Below are 17,426 nucleotides of genomic sequence, written 5' to 3'. Positions count from 1 at the left end.
CTTCCCTGCTCTTTCTGTCTCAGGTCTTTGATCAAATGCTTTTCTGTGGCAGGGTGTTGCTCAAGAGACCGCACTCAGCTTTGTTCTGTCCAAGGACTTGTGGCTCTTCATAAATCCTGCCCTTTGCCTCCCCCACTGGAAGAGGGAGGGAAGGAGTGCAGCTACTCTTCTGCAAAGGCCGTCGGAGGTTGTTCTGTGACCCGGGAGGACAGGCTGTAAATTTTACCCATCTCTTCCAGCAGAAAGCTGGGTACTTAGTCACACTCGAGTGCCCGCTAGAGTGGCTAGGCCCTGTCTGATAATGTAATGCTTACTACAATAGATACGGCCGAGAGGTATTCATTACCGTGTAAACAGGGACGGCAGTCACAGATTCCCCTTTTCCCTCAAATCCACCCCCCTCTCTCTGCGTCAGTTCGGTGCCACCGGTCCAGAATGTGTATCCCAGGAGCTCAAATGGCTTAGGCGGCCGGTGCTGCAAAGGTAGAACTTAACCTCCTACTAGATTACCCATTTTATCTAAAGCCGGAAATTGTGTTTTAAGTTTATGGGGATTTCAGAGTTAATACTTTCATTCCCTTGGGATATCAAGGACTAGAAACAGAGCTAACGGAAGCCCCAGACTTAGCAGCTAGCATTAAAGGTTCACAAGTTACTGGGACACTGTAATCTGGTCTTGTGTTTGCTGGGCAGCATGTTATACGGACCTTGCACTTCTGTGCCTCTGGTATTTTGTCAGGAATAACCACAACTTATCATATGGATTTTGGAATGAATTCTCTCAATCCTGCCAACCATCAGGGATTTTCACTTTAATCTTATGTTGGAAATGTAATAATATACAGTCTATATTTTTTATTTTAAAACCTTTGAAATCTGCAACTTTCTAAAATTCTAGGTGGGGTACATCAGTATGTACATAATTAAAAAAAAAAAATAAATGCACAAACACTTTGCCACAATATGTTAAAAAACAAAACAAAACCCAGCATTTACTTACTTAGCTTCACTGTCATCCATGGGGACACCCACCCTGCAGAAACCAATCACCCACGTTACCTTAGCTGCTCACATCTGAGTCCATTTAGTGTTTTGCTAAAAATACGTGAACGTACCTCTGCTCAGAGCCAGTTTAATGAGTGAAGAACTGGTGCAAAATCTTCCTTTATCTGGGCTCCTTCAGAATGCCAATAGCATTTTGAGGAAAAGTTTCTTTTAAATACATTTGAAGAAATGATGCATTTTTTGAACAGGATACATCTTTTGGATTCTCTAGTTAAAACATTCTTTAAATCCGACTTTAGTTAAAGATGGACCCAGAGGAGATTGGCTGTGAAAGTTGATTTATGCCATTTCACGCTTCTTTTCTCGGCTACCAGACTCTCCATTGTTTTGGAGATTTTCAGTCCCTTTCCGTCTTCTACTTTTGGAGTGGCTTCTGCACAATGAGGGATTGATTTTAAAAGCAGCGCGTGGTTCCCGGAGCGTGCACATGGACACGCCAGTGTGCGCATGTTATAAAATCCAGTGGTTACATGCACATGTGAGCCGGATTTTAAAATCTGTGCGGGCAAGTGCGGGCAGCCCGCAACTTGCGTGGGGGGAGGGGATTTTACCATGTGCTTCCCTGGGACAGCGGCTAATGGCTACCCTCGCCCCCCTCCCCGCCCAGACCACGCCTCCCCCGGACCTCCCCTTTGGAGAGGCCCAGCACTTCGGTATGCAGTGGAGGTTACGTGCCTGGTCGGATCCTTCTGAAAATGTGCGTGGTGCATGCAAGGCCCGGCCAACGTGTAACCCCCCTCCGTTTTTTTACGCCGTGGCTCTTTTAAAATCAGACCGTATTAGCATTAAAAAAATAAGACGGTAACTTTGAAACAGTTGTGCAGGCGCACGCGTACCTGCATAAGCTGGCTTGCGCCAAAGGACATGGCCATTTTATTGCACACGCACGTATATGTGCGTATGATAATAAAATTGGCTGTACGCACATACATGTGCGCACAATTTTACATGGATGTATGCATGTACATTCAAATGTCGCCTCTGCCGCATAAGTGGGGGGATTTTAGTAGATGCGGGCTGACAGGTAAAGGATGGGACTTCCTACCCCTTACGCGGAAGGAGACCCCTGGTGGGTTTGTTCGCACAAGTATTTACGCGCTCATTTCATTCGTAAATCCTGGGACGCCCACGCCCCACTCGGACCATGTCCACACCCTGCCCCTTTTTCGGGAAAACAATTTTGTGCGCATACCGGGAGATATGTGCTCACGTGGGAGCCTGGCGTCTGCGTGTATCTGTCGGCCTTAGCATGTCGGTCTTTTAAAATTCACCCCTAAATGTAGAAAAAAAAAAGGACAGATGAATCTCAGTTTGGAGAATTTACAGAATGAATCAAAGAGATCCGGATGAAGAGTAGCTAAGGCAGTGTGGCTCTTGTGAACAAGAGGCAAAATACCCACTCACTTTGGAAAGAAGCCTCTAGAAGCAGGAGCTGTTGAACAATGTTTAAGAAATACATGTGTAGAGTAGGAGTTCCCTTTTTTTTTTTTACCGAGTAGTCTTATCAGCTGTCTCTGTACCTGTACCTTAGCATTGGCATTTGTGTTCCTCTGTGAGCATTGCAGGTGCTTGTCTGCGAGCGATGTGCAGGCAAGAAAAAAAAAAAGAAGACAATGCACCGGAACGGATGACCTAGGAAACATCTGTGTGGCCACTGGGTGATCAGTTTGGTCAGTCTTTATTTTCTCAGCGTGGCAATGCGAGATTGGGTTTTACCCAATAATGGACCCTTTATTAGACAGTAAATAACATTAGATGTACAGTTATTGTTGGCTCAAGGCGCTCAACACGTTCTGTTTAGAAAGCACGAAGAACAGATTATCTGTAACGCAAGATAGAGTTCAGTGTTCTCTGTAAAAGACTCCTCAGGCTGTAAGGGTAATGAATGGTACTTTGCAACCTATTGGAGGTTTGTTATTGGGTGCAGAAGGAAAGGTGATATTCTGGCCCCATCAGACTCTAGGGATGTGCATTTCTTTAGCCATGGCGCTGTATGGAAAAAACATTTCCGTTTTATAGTCTTTAAAATCAGTCTGCCATCTTCTTTTGGTTGTCTCATTCTCCGTGATCTAAAGTACTGCAAGTATTGTCCAAATTTGCACAAGATCATTTGACCTGCAGCTTGAGGGTTCTCAGCTGCAGGTCAAATGATCACTGTTGCCTCTTCTGGTTATTTTGACTGTGATATGATGTATTGGATTCTTAAAGGAAGACTGGCAATTAGAGCATCATATTTTGAAAGCTGAAAACACATGATGGATTCTTGTCTTAAGAACATAAGGACATACCACACTGGGTCAGACCAAGGGTCCATCAAGCCCAGCATCCTGTCTCCAACAGTGGCCAATCCAGGCCATAAGAACCTGGCAAGTACCCAAAAACTAAGTATATCCCATGATACTGATGCTAGTAATAGCAGTGGTTATTTTCTAAGTCTCCTTGATTAATAGCAGATAATGGACTTATCCAAATCTTTTTTAAACACAGCTATACTAACTGCACTAACCACATCCTCTGGCAACAAATTCCAGAGTTTAATTGTGCGTTGAGTGAAAAAGAATTTTCTCCAATTAGTTTTAAATGTGCTACTTGCTAACTTCATGGAGTGCCCCCTAGTCTTCACCATTCATTCTGTGCTTAAAATTTAGCTTGTCCAAAAGGCTTAAGCCGATATTCCCTGTACAAAGGGAGTGTAGTGAGAGCATTCATGGAACTTATGACTTCTAGATGGAACACTCAGAGGTCATTATTCAGAGACCAGCAAGCATGTAAATTATCCAGGTACAGCCATGTGCGTAACCTTATTCAGTGAGATTTCTAGGGATAGTGGTGCCACTGAATGTGCCCGGATAAAGTTACATGTATAATTTTACTTGGACAATTTCAGGACAGCTATTTTTATGATCAGACTTATGTTGTGCACGTTTAACCAGACAGCACTCAGTATCTGCGTGCACCAGATCTGGAACATCACCAATGATGCCTCTTTTTATCCAGATACATTTTGTGTGTTCAATAAGGTGTGCACACAAAATGTATCTACTTGGTAGAGGGAAATATTGCAATGTTGGCATTTGTCTGGCTAACTCCTAGCCAGACAAAGCATTTGAATATCAACCTCTTACTACATATGCATCTGAGCTATAGGAAACCCACTGAATGAATGATTTTCAAAATGACCTACGCACATAAAACCCTGTTGTGAAAATCAGTCAGGGGGCCAGTGCATGTAAAAGCAGGTGCGTAACTCAGTTTCATGCGTAGTTTCATGTACACCAAGGAAAGTTGTTAACAGGAGTGGAATTGTGACTTAGGTGCCTACTTTTTGATTTTTCAAAGTATGTGTGCAAGTTACTCCACATAAGTTGGGAATCAAACTCAAGTCTTCCATGGGGCAGTATTCCGAGATTCCACAGGGACCTCAGACCAGTCCTATACGAGTCATTTTATTAACTGCAGCTGGATATATGGAGCCAGAGGGAGATAGAACAACTTTCCCAGAATTCCACAGTAACCTGGGAATCCAGTGAACCAAGACTCCTTCTTTATTTTTTAAACCATTGGAGCCTAGTTATTCTTTATTCCTAGCATACTGTTTTTTTCATTCTGTTACCTAAATGGGACCACTGCCTTACGTTGTCAGAAACCCAGTTTCAAAACATTTTGCTTGGCTCAATATTAGGAAAGAATTTCAAAGAACTATGATTTACACGTTAGACTAACAGAGTTACAAGCTCGTCCTCATTTTGAAAATCCCATGTCATAGCTAAAGGGCTGATGTTATTGTCTCAGGAAGCCAGCAGATTCTGTAGGGGAGTGCCTGTTGCAGCAGGCAGATTGAGGACGGTCTTTCTGATTCCAAATAAAGAGATCCGGCTGATAATATTGCTCTTTCCAGTCTGTATAAAGATGTCTGTAAGTATTGAGCCTGTATGTTAGCCTTGTTGTGCATGAAAGCATCACAGCCTAACCCAGCCTGTGGCTTACAGCCCTAGTCTTTATGATAAAATGGATTACAGTTGGCACCGTACTGTGATGAGGTTGAAATGTGAGCTTCCAGCTGTACCAGGTAAAGTTTCTATAACTTGGTGTGATGAAAATATTGTGAGCTGATCCCAAACTTTAGGATGGCTTGTGCTGGGAAAATTAAGCCTAGTTGTGATGCTATTGCAAAGCATTACAGGAAGGTTGGGCTGTTGTGTATCAGTCAATATTCTAACATGCCCTTTTATGATTAACGGCACATCGCAATGAACCAACAATGCAAGGGAGGACGTTTCATGGCAAGCTTGTGGTTTTTTCGAAAACATAGATGAACTTTGCTGGATGAATTCCCAGTCTTGGGGGAGGGGTGGGGGTGCCGTTGTACTGTACTGAAACAAATGATTTTGGCTAGGGGGAGGCTTTTTTTTACATTGATCATCGTCAACTTTCTGATGAGAACAAGTTGGAAAGTATTCTAAGGAGAGGGTAACAGAGTTAAGCACAGTTCTGTCGGGCACAATTCCTATTACTTGCAAGGCAGCTAAAAACGAAACAACTTAAAATAAATAAATAAATAAATGTTTTCTCTCGTTGGTAGGTGTACCTGTCTGATGAACTTCATAAGCAGCCAGAAGACCCCGGTTTGAATTCTTCTAAAAACAAGGTCAGTCTGTGCTAGACAGCACCGCAGAGAGGCTGAAGGATTGTGTGAGTAAAGCTGGATACTTGTGTGTGGTTTCCAGAGAGATAAGCCATGCTTTTCAGTCTGGGATGCACAGAGCTCTCCTTTATTTGTTGGAGGGGCGGTGGGGGTGGGGGAAAGACCTCGAAGAGGGAGTAAGATAAGGTAGAAATGAACTCGCTGTAGAGGACTCCAAGCCGATGGTATGAAAATGGTCACATTGTGCTTACGAGCTCTATGCCTGTCATCTAAGCTTGGGCAGACAGGGCAGTAAATCCCCATGGGACTAAGCCAAATTACTTTCTTTGCTGGCGTGAATGTCTTCTCTGCAGCGTAGGGAAAAAAACGACAGGGGGTCAAATATCCCCAGTTCTTTGGCCATCTCCTCAGCGCAGGTGTTTTTGGCGTAGGGAAGATATTAACGATTCAGCTCCATGCTGCGGATTTGCTTCCCGTTTAAAATATTCAGTGCAACTGTGCGGCCCATGGCTTGAACCTGGGATCCTGAATTTGGAAACAATTAAGACAACGCGCTTCTCCGGGTGACCTCCCTCCCAGCCCCCCGATTTTTAGAAAAGCTGGCTAGAGGCATTGCTAACTTCAGGTCTCATCAGATGCATGAAAAGACCCTGAAACAAAACACAACACAGACCAGAGGCTGGGATTCTCTACCTATATTAAAGAATCAAATTGGGATTTGGCAAAGGTTCTAGCCCTTAAAGAAGCAGCCTTATCTATGGATACTCGTTAACTAGAAAATACTCATTAGGTAATTCCCTTAGTACTTAAAGCAAGCTCCTCTTTTTTTTTTTTTATCTTAGCCCTCAGGAGATCTTCATGTTTATAGCCTTTGAAAGATGTTCCTCCTTAACCACTCCCAGCATCACAAATGAAAAAAATAAAATACAAAATTAAAAAAAAATTGCTGTGTTGCTGTGCCAAAACGTATGGGATAAGAGGAAACGTGCAATTACATGTTCAACTTGTCCCATTGCATTTCACTCTTCCACTGTGCCGGATCTGATGAACTCCTTTAAGATCCGAGTTGGGCTCACACAGAACGCGGAACCTCCCCCCCCCTGCCGATTTTGGCAATGATGGAGCGACTCCTTCCAGAAGAGACTGGAAGGCAGACAGCGAGCCACATCCACACAGAAAAAGCCCGAACAAGACGAAGCAAAGACATGGGGGAGGAACTGCCTCCCAGACTCTTTCTGTGCTCTGAAACTGCAGCGTGGTTTGCATCTCAATGCCGCTGGTTTTTACACGAAACGAATGGGGATGCTTGAAACCCCCCCACTGGAAAGAAAAGCAAAAGGACACCGTGGTTCTGATCTCTCCCGGCAAGTCTCTATTGTCTGCCTCATTACAATCATCCCCTATAGTTGGATTCTATTTTTTTTTTTTTTTTTTAGGCTTCTCCCCATTCATTCTTTCTAGAATTTAGCCTGCTTCTTTAGCTCGGCATGAGTCTGGGCAGATGTCCAAAAAAAAAAAAAAAACCCACAAAAAACCCTCCCTTCCACAACAACAACAACAAAAAAAATTCCTCCACTTCAATTCAGCTGGCTCTCGCTTTTCTCTCGCACTCTCTTTCTCTCCGGGCTCTCCCCATCTCTTTTAAGGCTTTGAATGATTGATAATGCCCTCCTCCTCCTCTGGCTCTGGGGCCGTTAGAGGTCTCTCGACTGGGCATCTATCCTCTGTGGGAAACGAGCTCTCCGCAGACACTAAGCTCGGGGACCCCCATTGCTTCTTTTCAGAGGGGGGAAAAAAAAAAAGAGAGAAGGGGACGGGGGCCGGCCCTGAAAAGACCCTTGATTAGGACAGGCCCAACAGGTCCAAAGCAAACAAACAAATGAATAGCAACATTCCTTTGTGCTGGGCTTTTCCCTGCACCTCCGCTTGCTGGTCGGCAGGGATGGAAAACACAAAGAATGGTGTGTGTGTGTGTGGGGGGGGGGGGGGGGAGAACGGATAATTGTGTTGCTGATTTTCTTATAAAAGATGAGGTTTTTAAGCAGCTGCATATGGGTCTGTTGGTCTTCCTTAGGAAGGGGAGGGTGGGGGATAGACGGGATTCCTGAACCCTCCTGACAGCAAGAAGCCGATCTGCAGCTCAAAGCTAGCAAGGAGAAAAGTAAATACCAAGAGTATGACGATTAAAAATGGTAACGTACCTAAGTAAACTTCGTGGGAAATGCCTGAAAGCAAAAGCTCAGTGCACCTATTAATCTCTGTGGTAGGAATCTGGCTATATCCTGTCGCTGGGCCTGAGAAAAAAGGCTCTTTCAGTGAATATTCCTCCTTAGCTTTTTAAGCGCTCAGAAATCTGGGGCTACCCAGTCTTCCACTCTGAAATATAAAAAGATGCTTTATGTTTTCGAAGAGGTAGCAACCTCATTTCATTGAGAAGGGAATGAATAATGGATAAGGCGTGAAGGAAGACACAATCTCATTTGTTTGGAATGCTTAGCATGAAAAGACCATAAAACTCTATCACTCGGAATATGTTGTTGACCTTTTCCTGTCCTATAGCGAAGTTTACATGCATTTCGCGTGGTTGGAACTTCTCCTGCCCTTTCGTGTTTCCTGTCTCTTACTGTCGGTGAGCCGGCGTGGATTCGAGCGCTGCTGCCCAAGGAAAGGGAGGCAGTTTTCCAAGCAAGGCGTTACTTGTAAAAGTCGGCAGGGCTTGACCCCGCAGACTTTGCTCCAGTTCTCAAAAGGCAGAGCTGGGGGGGGGGAGGGGAAAGGGCCTCGAAGATTTCAACACAACGCATGTAGTTTGGAAAACGCAAAACTACACACCACGTCGCATTCCTCACCCTGTCTCTGCCCCTGGGGGTGCCTCCCGCTCAGCGCGGGTAAAATCCGGGCGTTGTGGAACAATGCACATCCTTTTACCCGTGATGATCTTTGTGCCTGGGTATCTGCACCAGGGCCTTTTGAAAATTATTTGCCCTTCCCCAAACTTAAATCACTAAAAAAAAAACCAAAACCCAGTGCTGTCTACTCTCAGGATGAGAAAATAACACTGAATTTGCTGAGGCTAAGAGAAGGAAGAGGATCAGCATAAGAGTCAACTTAAAAAGCGTTTCCAGTTTCAGTTGACTCTGTCTTATCAGGCAGGACAGTGGGTGGAGTGGAGAGGCTGTGGTGTCTTCCCTCTTGATCAGTCTACATATTTTTATAAGGGGGCCGAGAAATATACTTTTTCCTGAAATAAATATTTAATGTTATAGCAGCTAATATTTCACACAAATCAAGCTCTCTCAGGAGGGCCAATATGATGGGTAACTTCAACAGCTCTGTCTCAGTTTCGATGCACCCAGCTGCCCTCTCACTACTCATGGAGCCTATCAGGGAGAGTCAATGAGACCACATGGGTGGTCCCTAACAGGCTTATCAGGGATTAGAGCACGCCCAGGAAGGAGCCAAATGATCTCTCAGCATTTGCCAGGTGCCAAATCACAATGAACGAATATAGAGTGCAAAGAGCTATGTTCTCTTTTTGCGCATTTAGAATACTGTAATTGTCAACAATGATAGACGCCAACCCTATTGAGTTTGTTTTGGAAATTATGCAAAAGTATGCACGGAAACTCATCTGCACAAATGTACACCTGCTCTTTGCAACGCATAACTTGTGTATGTGAATTTACACATGTACTTTTCAAAATCAAAAGTATATGTAAATCTAACCACACTGCCACTCCCTGACATGTGCCTTTTTCTGTGCACGTAAAAGTATGTGCGAAGTTGGGTTTGCACATACTTTTTTGTGCACAGACCCTGGCCAAGCTCAATACACAAATCAAGGGATGACAAACCACTTGCAGAATGGATAATAAACCCACGTTCATGGTAGATAAGTAGGAAAGTGGTATCGGATAGAGAAAGTGCCAGAAAGTATCTGCTCTCTTATGTTTGCAATGGGCTCTAGACAAATTCATTCATCTGCATAACTGTATAATCATTTGCCGCTCTCCTAAGTATATCCCCAAATCTAGTTTAGATTTTTGTTGATTCTTCAAGTGAGACTCAAACCTCCATAAATATATTAAATGTCAACACTGTCACTACTTATCTATCATGTGATCAGCACTCTTCAGAAACATTCTCTAGGACAAGAGCTTGTATCTGCAACACCTGCCACTGGAGGTGTTTCGGCAACTTTGGGCTTGCCTCAGGGGTTATCACTCATCTTTCCTGCAACATATCTCTGTAAAATAGAACTTTAAAAGACGTACATATGCATCAGGTTAGTAGTCTCAGAAAATACCGAACATGGCAGAGTGTCTTTCTCATCTCAAACGGCCTTACTCTTTTTTTTATAATATATTGGATAGCAACATTTCCAATGAGACCAATAAAATCCATGGTAATTTATTACAACAGCAGACAAAGTTCAACTAAATTTAGTTAAAGGGCAGTGTCAAATGACAGCAGCAGATTAAAAAAAAAAGGAAAATCAACAACAGATTTAGAGAAAAAAAGACCAATTCACTTCCTTATTGAGTCCAGGGGGGAATCATCTGTGTTCACCAAAAAAAAAGCCACGTCTGTTCAGTTCACAGCAACACATGATCATAATCTCCGCCACAAATATTTGCTCAAGGTTTTTCAAGAACCAAAAATGTCTTCAAATGTAATGTTTGGCCATACAATGAGATACTAAAGGCGCTTCCATTTTCCGGAGATGAATACAACTCTGATATGTTCAGGAATCCTCTTGACTTAAAACTCTTTTGGTTTTCCCCACATATATAAGCTGCATAGACAACAAACCTTAATTGGAGCGGACTGGGAGGGAACTGGAGAAGGCACTGATGCACCCCCTTGCGTTTGTTTATAACCCCCCCCCAGCGTGCGAGTCCCAACCTGCCCGCGGGTATTGCATTTTATAACACATACGTGGCGACACGTATGTTATGAAATTGGCGCGTCCATGTGCGCGCACTGGAACCGCACGCACGTCCATGGTTGCGCGAGGCTTTTAAAATCTACCCCTTAGCATATTTCAAAGATTGGAATAGCACTATTAACGTTGGTGGGGCCGTTTGTCCATGTGTCTGTCACAGGAACTGTCCAGTTGCTGGTGCTGAATAGCTGTACAACATTCCTTAACCCGTAGTTTGAAAGGACACGCTTGTCAATTCTGGCTTGCATTTCAGTAATGAGATGATATTGTTTAAAGTTTATGAAAACTCTTCTATTTATCCTTCTGACCAGTCGTGTTCTTAGTCATTGGAGTGTTCCTTCGGTTTATATAAGGCTTTTTTTTTGTCAGTGGGTGCATGCAGGTGCAGAGTATTGACACTGTTTTCCTCTATCTGTTTGATTCGCCCTGTGATTTCTCAAAAAAAACAAAACAAATCATGTGAGCACCATCAACATTTTTTACCAGAATGATAGTGCTGGGTTTATGTCATCACCAGAGTTCAAAGTGGCCATTATGGGGGTAATTTTGTAACATTGCATAGAAGTTAATTGGCAAATAGGTGCATTCGTTTTCAAAGTGGACTCGGGCACACAATCTTAAAAATTATGGGCCTGATTTTAAAAAGCATTTATACCTGTAAGACTGGGTTTTACATGTGTAAGTACACTTTACCTGTGTAATTGGCTTCTATAAATTGCTATAATATATGCCATTGAATTGTCCATATGTAAGTGCATTTTACAAAGGTAAATGGCTTTTTAAAATTGCTACGATCGTATGTTGCATTTACATGCCCATCTCCTTTTAAAATTACCCTCAGTGTGCACACAATCACACCTGCTGTGTTTGGTGCATGTAGTTCTGCTGTGCCGATTTAAAGTTAAAAAGTGGGTGCCCAGACTCCACTTCTTGGAATACCCCCCCCCCCCCATATGCACGAAAGTATGAGCCTACAGGAGGAAATTTTCAAAGGAGTGTGGGCCTGATTTTAGAAAGCATTTTCACATGTAAAACTGGATTTTATGCATGTAAATGCCCATTACCTGTGTAAATGGGCTTTTGAAAATTGCAAATATATATGCCATTGACTTATCCATAGGATTTACTCAGATAAGTGCATTTTACTCGGGGAAATGGCTTTTGAAAATTGCTATGACAGCAGTTATGTTTACATGTGTAGTCCTTTTTGAAAATTATCCAAAAGAATTTCAATATAACACACTATCGTAGCAATTTTCAAAAGCCAATTACAAATGTAAAGTGCATTTTCACATGTTAAAACCCAGTTTTAAGCCTGGAAATGCTTTTGAAAATTACCCCCACAATGTTTCTGTGCCTAATTTTACGTGCATATTGGCCGCACAGTTTTCTAAAGGCCCATTTGTGTGTGTAAAGCAATACTTTACTCCCTTCCCCACTTACTACATGTGAAGTAGGAATATCAGATGCACAACTGCCTTAGGGGCCTATTTACTAAAGGTTTGCTCCATTTTGGGGCTGTGGGAAAAGGCTTAGTAAACAGGGCACTTACAGAGGTGGGGAGGTAGTTTCCATCCTCCTTGATGCTATAATACCATGAATCCAAGAAAGCTTCCACTTGTATATATTTATTGTACTTAAAACTTTATTATATTTGACTTACATCTACATTTTTTGGCAGGCATTAGTGGTCCTGTACTCATGAGTATTGCTGGGCCAGAAATGCCTGTACAACGCGCTGCTTACCTTTATGATTGTCTAGGAAGGTGATGGGATATTTCTGCCCTATGCTTAGCATGTGGTTCAGGCAAAAAAAAATATTAGTTCTCATTTGTTCTCACAAAGTTAATAGGACAACAAGCTTCCGAGGCTGGCTCTAGTCTGTAAAATGCTTGCTCATTTGCCAATCAGATTAGTTTTCTTATTGGGTTTGAGTTAGTTGGTCCAGACTGAAGTTGGAATTTCAGACTTTTTTTTTTTTTTTTTAATCTGTTTCTTGTTTTTTTGTTTAACTTTTTTTTAAAATAATTCCTTTTGAAAGAGTTCAGGGAAAAAATTTGATGATATTTTTTTTGTATCATCAAAAAAAAAAAGAATAAAGGCACCAAATCTTCCTCTCTGAACTCTTGTAAAAATACATTTTTTTAAAAAAAAAAGAAAGGAACAGTCCAGGCAATAGATAAATTACAGGAAATTCCAAATTCTGGACCAGATAGTTCAAACTTAAAATGTTCTCATTAAAAAAGAAATTAATCAGATTAGCAAGTGGGCCTGCATTTTACAGAGTAGGGCTGGCACCAGACGTCTGATTTGATGTTGCTGCTGTTGAGGATAATTTTCAAACAGCCCACGTAGCGGTAGGGCTTGCGTACATTGCAAACGCAGGCTTTATTGAGTATTTTCAAATCAAACACACGCATAAGGGCAGATTTTAAATGCCTGGCGCGTGTGTAAATCCCGGCCTTCACGCGCGTGGCCGGACGAACCTTTCAAGAGGCCCAGCCACGTGCGTAAAGGCCGGGACACGCTCGAGTGCAGGGCCTCTTGGAAGGGGCGGGCTGGAGGGCGTGTTTTGGTTGGGGCGCAGGCTGGGGCAGCGCCATTGTTCGCTGTTCTGGAGCCTCACGCGCCGGCCAGGTGCCGGCGCGCACAAGTTACTTCAGGTCAGGCCCTAAAGTAACTTGAAAATGAAAGGTAAATAAATTTGAAAATGGTTTTTAGAGGGTGGGGAGGAGAGGGGAAGGGGAAGGGAGGTTAGGGTAGGGGGTAGGAAGGTTCCCTCCCAGTCCGCTCCTAAATTGGAGCCGACTGGGAGGGAACTGGGGAAGGCCCCAATGCGTTGTCGCACGAATGTGGAAAAAAGCGACCCCTTCCCCCTTGCGCGCGCTGCCGCTGATTTTATAACTTGTTAAAAAATCACACGTCCAGGTGTGCGTGCCCCAATAGGTTGGTTGTGAAAATACCTGGGTTATTGGCCAAGTGCATGCACAGATTCACTTGTGTAACTTTACACCTCCTTTTCAGAAGGCATCACTTACATATGTACACTTGTGCACATAAGGGTGAATTTTCTAAGACCTATATGTGTGAAAATGAGCATACACGTACATAGTGCCTGGTTCTCAACAGCAATTACACGTGGAAAACTGGGATGGACACTTGTAAATGCACTGTACCCACGTAAGTGGTCTTTTGAAAATTGCTACAGTATATGCCTTTGTATTGTGATTAGGATTTACTTGCGTAAATGACTTCTGAAAATGGCTGCGATAGTACGTTACGTTTATGCACGTAACTCCTTTGAAAATTCACTTGATAAGTAGCATCTACTCATGTGCACTGTCTTATAAATCTCAAACATATGAGCGCATTTTTGTTTTCGCGCCCATATACTTATGGAAAGAGGGGGTGTCTCCAGGGCAGGGAAAACATTTGCACGAGTAAGTTGCTATTTTACAAGATATGCACTTAGAGAGAAATTTTAAAAGCCCGGCGTGTGCCAAAATCGGGAGAGGTGCGCGCATGTAGGACATGTACGTGTCCAGCGGATTTTAAAACTTGCCTTCGTGTGCGTGTGCATCCCCAAGGCGTGAGTATCTCACTCTGAAACAAAAAGGGGCATGCTGTGAGCATGGTGTGGGCTTTATGGAGTAGGGGCAAGATATGTGCAAGCAAATACTTACGTGCTTGGGTGTGCTCCCAGGTCCTGTTCTGCGTAACTTTACTGATATTATGGAGGAGGTGTAGGTTAAAAAAAAAAGCCATCCCTGAGGGGTTTAAAGGGTCTGGGTTAACTGGGGAGCAATGTAGTCTATTAAACCAGGGGCGTTTGGAGATCCTAGGTCTACATAGGGCAAACTGGTGGACAGACTGGTGAAACTGGTTATAGCTTGGACATGCAGCGGTTGTAAAATCCCTCCGCTTGCGCCGATCAAACCTGGATGTGCGCGGCTGTCTGCCCCTCAGCGCGCCCAGGCTGTTTTAGAACATACGAGAAAATGTTATAACATATCCGTGTCCCTGGGTGCATGCCGACGCACACGTCTCATTGTACGCCCGCACGCCTCTGTGAAAGCTGCCGTCGATTTTAAACGTCGCTTGTGCAAAAAATGCCCACACGAGGGCTATGGACGAGTAACACGGATTTTTAAAAATCCATAAATTAGGCGTGAGGAAATGAGGGGGGACAGAAAAGTGGCGTGGCTTGGGCTTTCTGGGGCAGGGCCAACACTTCCATGTATAACCCCCTATTTTAAAATCGAAAACCGAGCGCACTCATACACGATGGCTGGGTAACGCTGCGGCTGCCCCTGCTGAGGAGCAGGTCTGTAGATCTCAAGTTTCAGGGTTTACAGGGCAGGGTGCAGGACGAAGAACCTGAGGGGTCTGAAAGACCTCGCTGTTAACTGGACTAATTGGGAAAACTGGCACAGTGGTTCGGGCGACCATGTTCTAAATGCCGCTTCCCTCTGTGCGGAAAGGCCGACCAATTCCTACGGAAGACTCCTTGCGTGAGCTGTGCTCGAGTTACCTCTTAAAATTCAGAGCATACTTAGGCGCAGTTGGCGTATTTTGAAACATACGCATGCAAGTGCGGGCACAGTGAAAAATTCGAGGGTATCTTCGCTCGCGGGCCGATAAGCATGTGTACGGGCACACTTACGCTCGTTTTAAAATCACCATCAGAGATTTTCCAGTTTACTTGTGCAATGCTACAGCTGCTAAATGTCTTTCTGAAAGTGATATCAGACGTGTTTATTGTCTACTGTTGGCCAGCTGAGAGGTCTGGGGGAATGGGATGGGGAGTTTAGACTGAAGAACTAGGAGTTTCTTGATGACCGGGAGAAGGAATGGATGAACTGGTGGAGTAATTGGTAAAACTAGTCAGTTCACTTGTGCGCACATATTTTAACATATATCGACTTAAACGCATAAATCCCAATTTTCGCGAGTAAGTCCCATTTTATTTTTGTGCACAAAATACACACACATGGGGCCGGATTTTAATACCTACGTGCAGGTGTACATTTGTGCGCCCAACCCGGAGCGCAGAAATGTCCGCCCGATTTTATAACATGCGTGCAGCTGTGCACGCATGTGATCCCGGGCACAGCAGCAAATGGCCGCTGTGCCTGGAGGCTCCGACCCCACCCCACCCCACCCCGCCCCGCCTCCTTTTTTCAAGCCCCCGCGACATATGCGCGTCCCGGGGTTTTATGCGCACCGCCGGACCTTTTGAAAATAGGCCCAGTGCGCCCAGGGCTTTGAAAATCTGCCCCATATATTTTTAAAATGGGTAGGAGAATTACTCATGTTCTGTGCATTGAAATACTCACTTTCGATGCAGTGCATATATTTGCGCATAAGCATATATACGCACATATTTTGCAAGGCAAAGATCCGCTTATTTTATAATACATGCATATATGATACACACCGGTTATAAAATATTGTGGTAAGCTATGCACGACCATACGTACACTTATATGTTGCTGCACGCAGTTATCTGAAAGTTATCCTTGTACTTTTTAGAATTAGTGATGACTCAGTTTGCTTAAAATTACGTGCAAAAAAATTACATGTGTACTTTTATGTGCACTGAGCTTGGGTCAGTTTTACAAAATGATTCTCTGGTTATGCAATAATAATAAGGTTTTTTAAAGCATTAGGGATCATCTCCAGTGGTTCAGGAATGCATTAAGGACCTCATAATAGGCTCTACCAGCATTTGGCACAAAGTAGAATTGAACCCCGGTTTTGATCAAAGGAGATAACAATTTTGAAAGAAAAATAAACAGTAACCCCCTGACACAGATTTTCATATCAAAGCATGGACTGTGAAGGTTTCTCTATCCACATCTTGACTCTTTCAATTTTAGAATAGCCATTGCCTGTATAAAACTGGCTTTTATGTGTGTAAATGGTTTTGTGATAGTCAGTGATTACTGTTCTTTTTTTCTTTAAACACAGGCTAGCATAAGGTAGAACTGTCCTCTGATCCTCGAGCTGAGGTCTAGATGGCTCTGGCGAATGCTCACAGCATTGCTGATCCTTTCCCCTCCAAGTCATGAGTTCGTATCCCTGTTACTGTGGCCCATGCGAAATGAGTTGGTGGTCCTGGTCCAGTTCTAAGGGCCATAGTAGAAGCATTCACATCACAGCTCCTGTCAGAATTAGTAAATTCTGCTACTCATGTCACACTGACCTGTGACATAAGCACAATGAGAGATTCCATCTTTTTCTCCCTCGTGGCATGCAGGTGCACATCCTGTTAGTTTGGCCCTCTGGTCAAATATCAGGATGCGTGACTTACTGTAGGCTAAAAGTCGCTAATCTCTAGACAGTCTGTTTCACTTTACAGGATGAGAATGTATAGACAAGTGGGTAATTTTCAAAAGGATTTATGATGCATAAAAGTAGCATATATTGTAGCAATTTTCAAAAGCCCATTTACACACTTATAGGTGAATTTTTAGAGTTACACATGTAAATGTAACATACTATCGTAGCAATTTTCAAAAGCCATTTATGCACATAGGGCCGGATTGTAAAACCTGCGCGCACAGGGTACATTTGTGCGCGCTACCCGGCGCGCACAAATGTACGCCCGATTTTATAACATGCGCGCATGTTATAAAATCCGGGGTTGGTGTGTGCAAGGTGGTACACACTAGTGCACGGAGCGGCCTCGGAGGGAACTTTCCTTCTGCCCCCCCTCACCTAACCCGCCCCCCACCTCACCTAACCCGCCCCCCACCTTTATTTCGTTAT

At 43.6% G+C, this 17,426-nt stretch overlaps 1 protein-coding gene across 4 annotated transcripts in view; it reads left to right on the top strand.

The window, feature by feature from the left end:
- SETBP1 (SET binding protein 1) overlaps window positions 1-17,426 on the top strand; it is a 535,593-nt gene that overhangs the window by 191,297 nt on the left and 326,870 nt on the right. For all 4 annotated transcript variants that reach the window (XM_029580975.1, XM_029580956.1, XM_029580966.1 and 1 more), the window contains one exon: window positions 5,648-5,713. In XM_029580975.1, coding sequence (XP_029436835.1) covers window positions 5,648-5,713 — 66 coding nt within the window. The remainder of the gene's footprint in view (window positions 1-5,647; window positions 5,714-17,426) is intronic.

This window comes from Rhinatrema bivittatum, chromosome 1 (assembly GCF_901001135.1).
Source record: "Rhinatrema bivittatum chromosome 1, aRhiBiv1.1, whole genome shotgun sequence".
Taxonomy (NCBI): Eukaryota; Metazoa; Chordata; class Amphibia; order Gymnophiona; family Rhinatrematidae; genus Rhinatrema; species Rhinatrema bivittatum.
The sequence above is the reverse complement of the archived record's forward strand: the minus strand, read 5'-3'. Positions and strand labels throughout refer to the sequence as shown.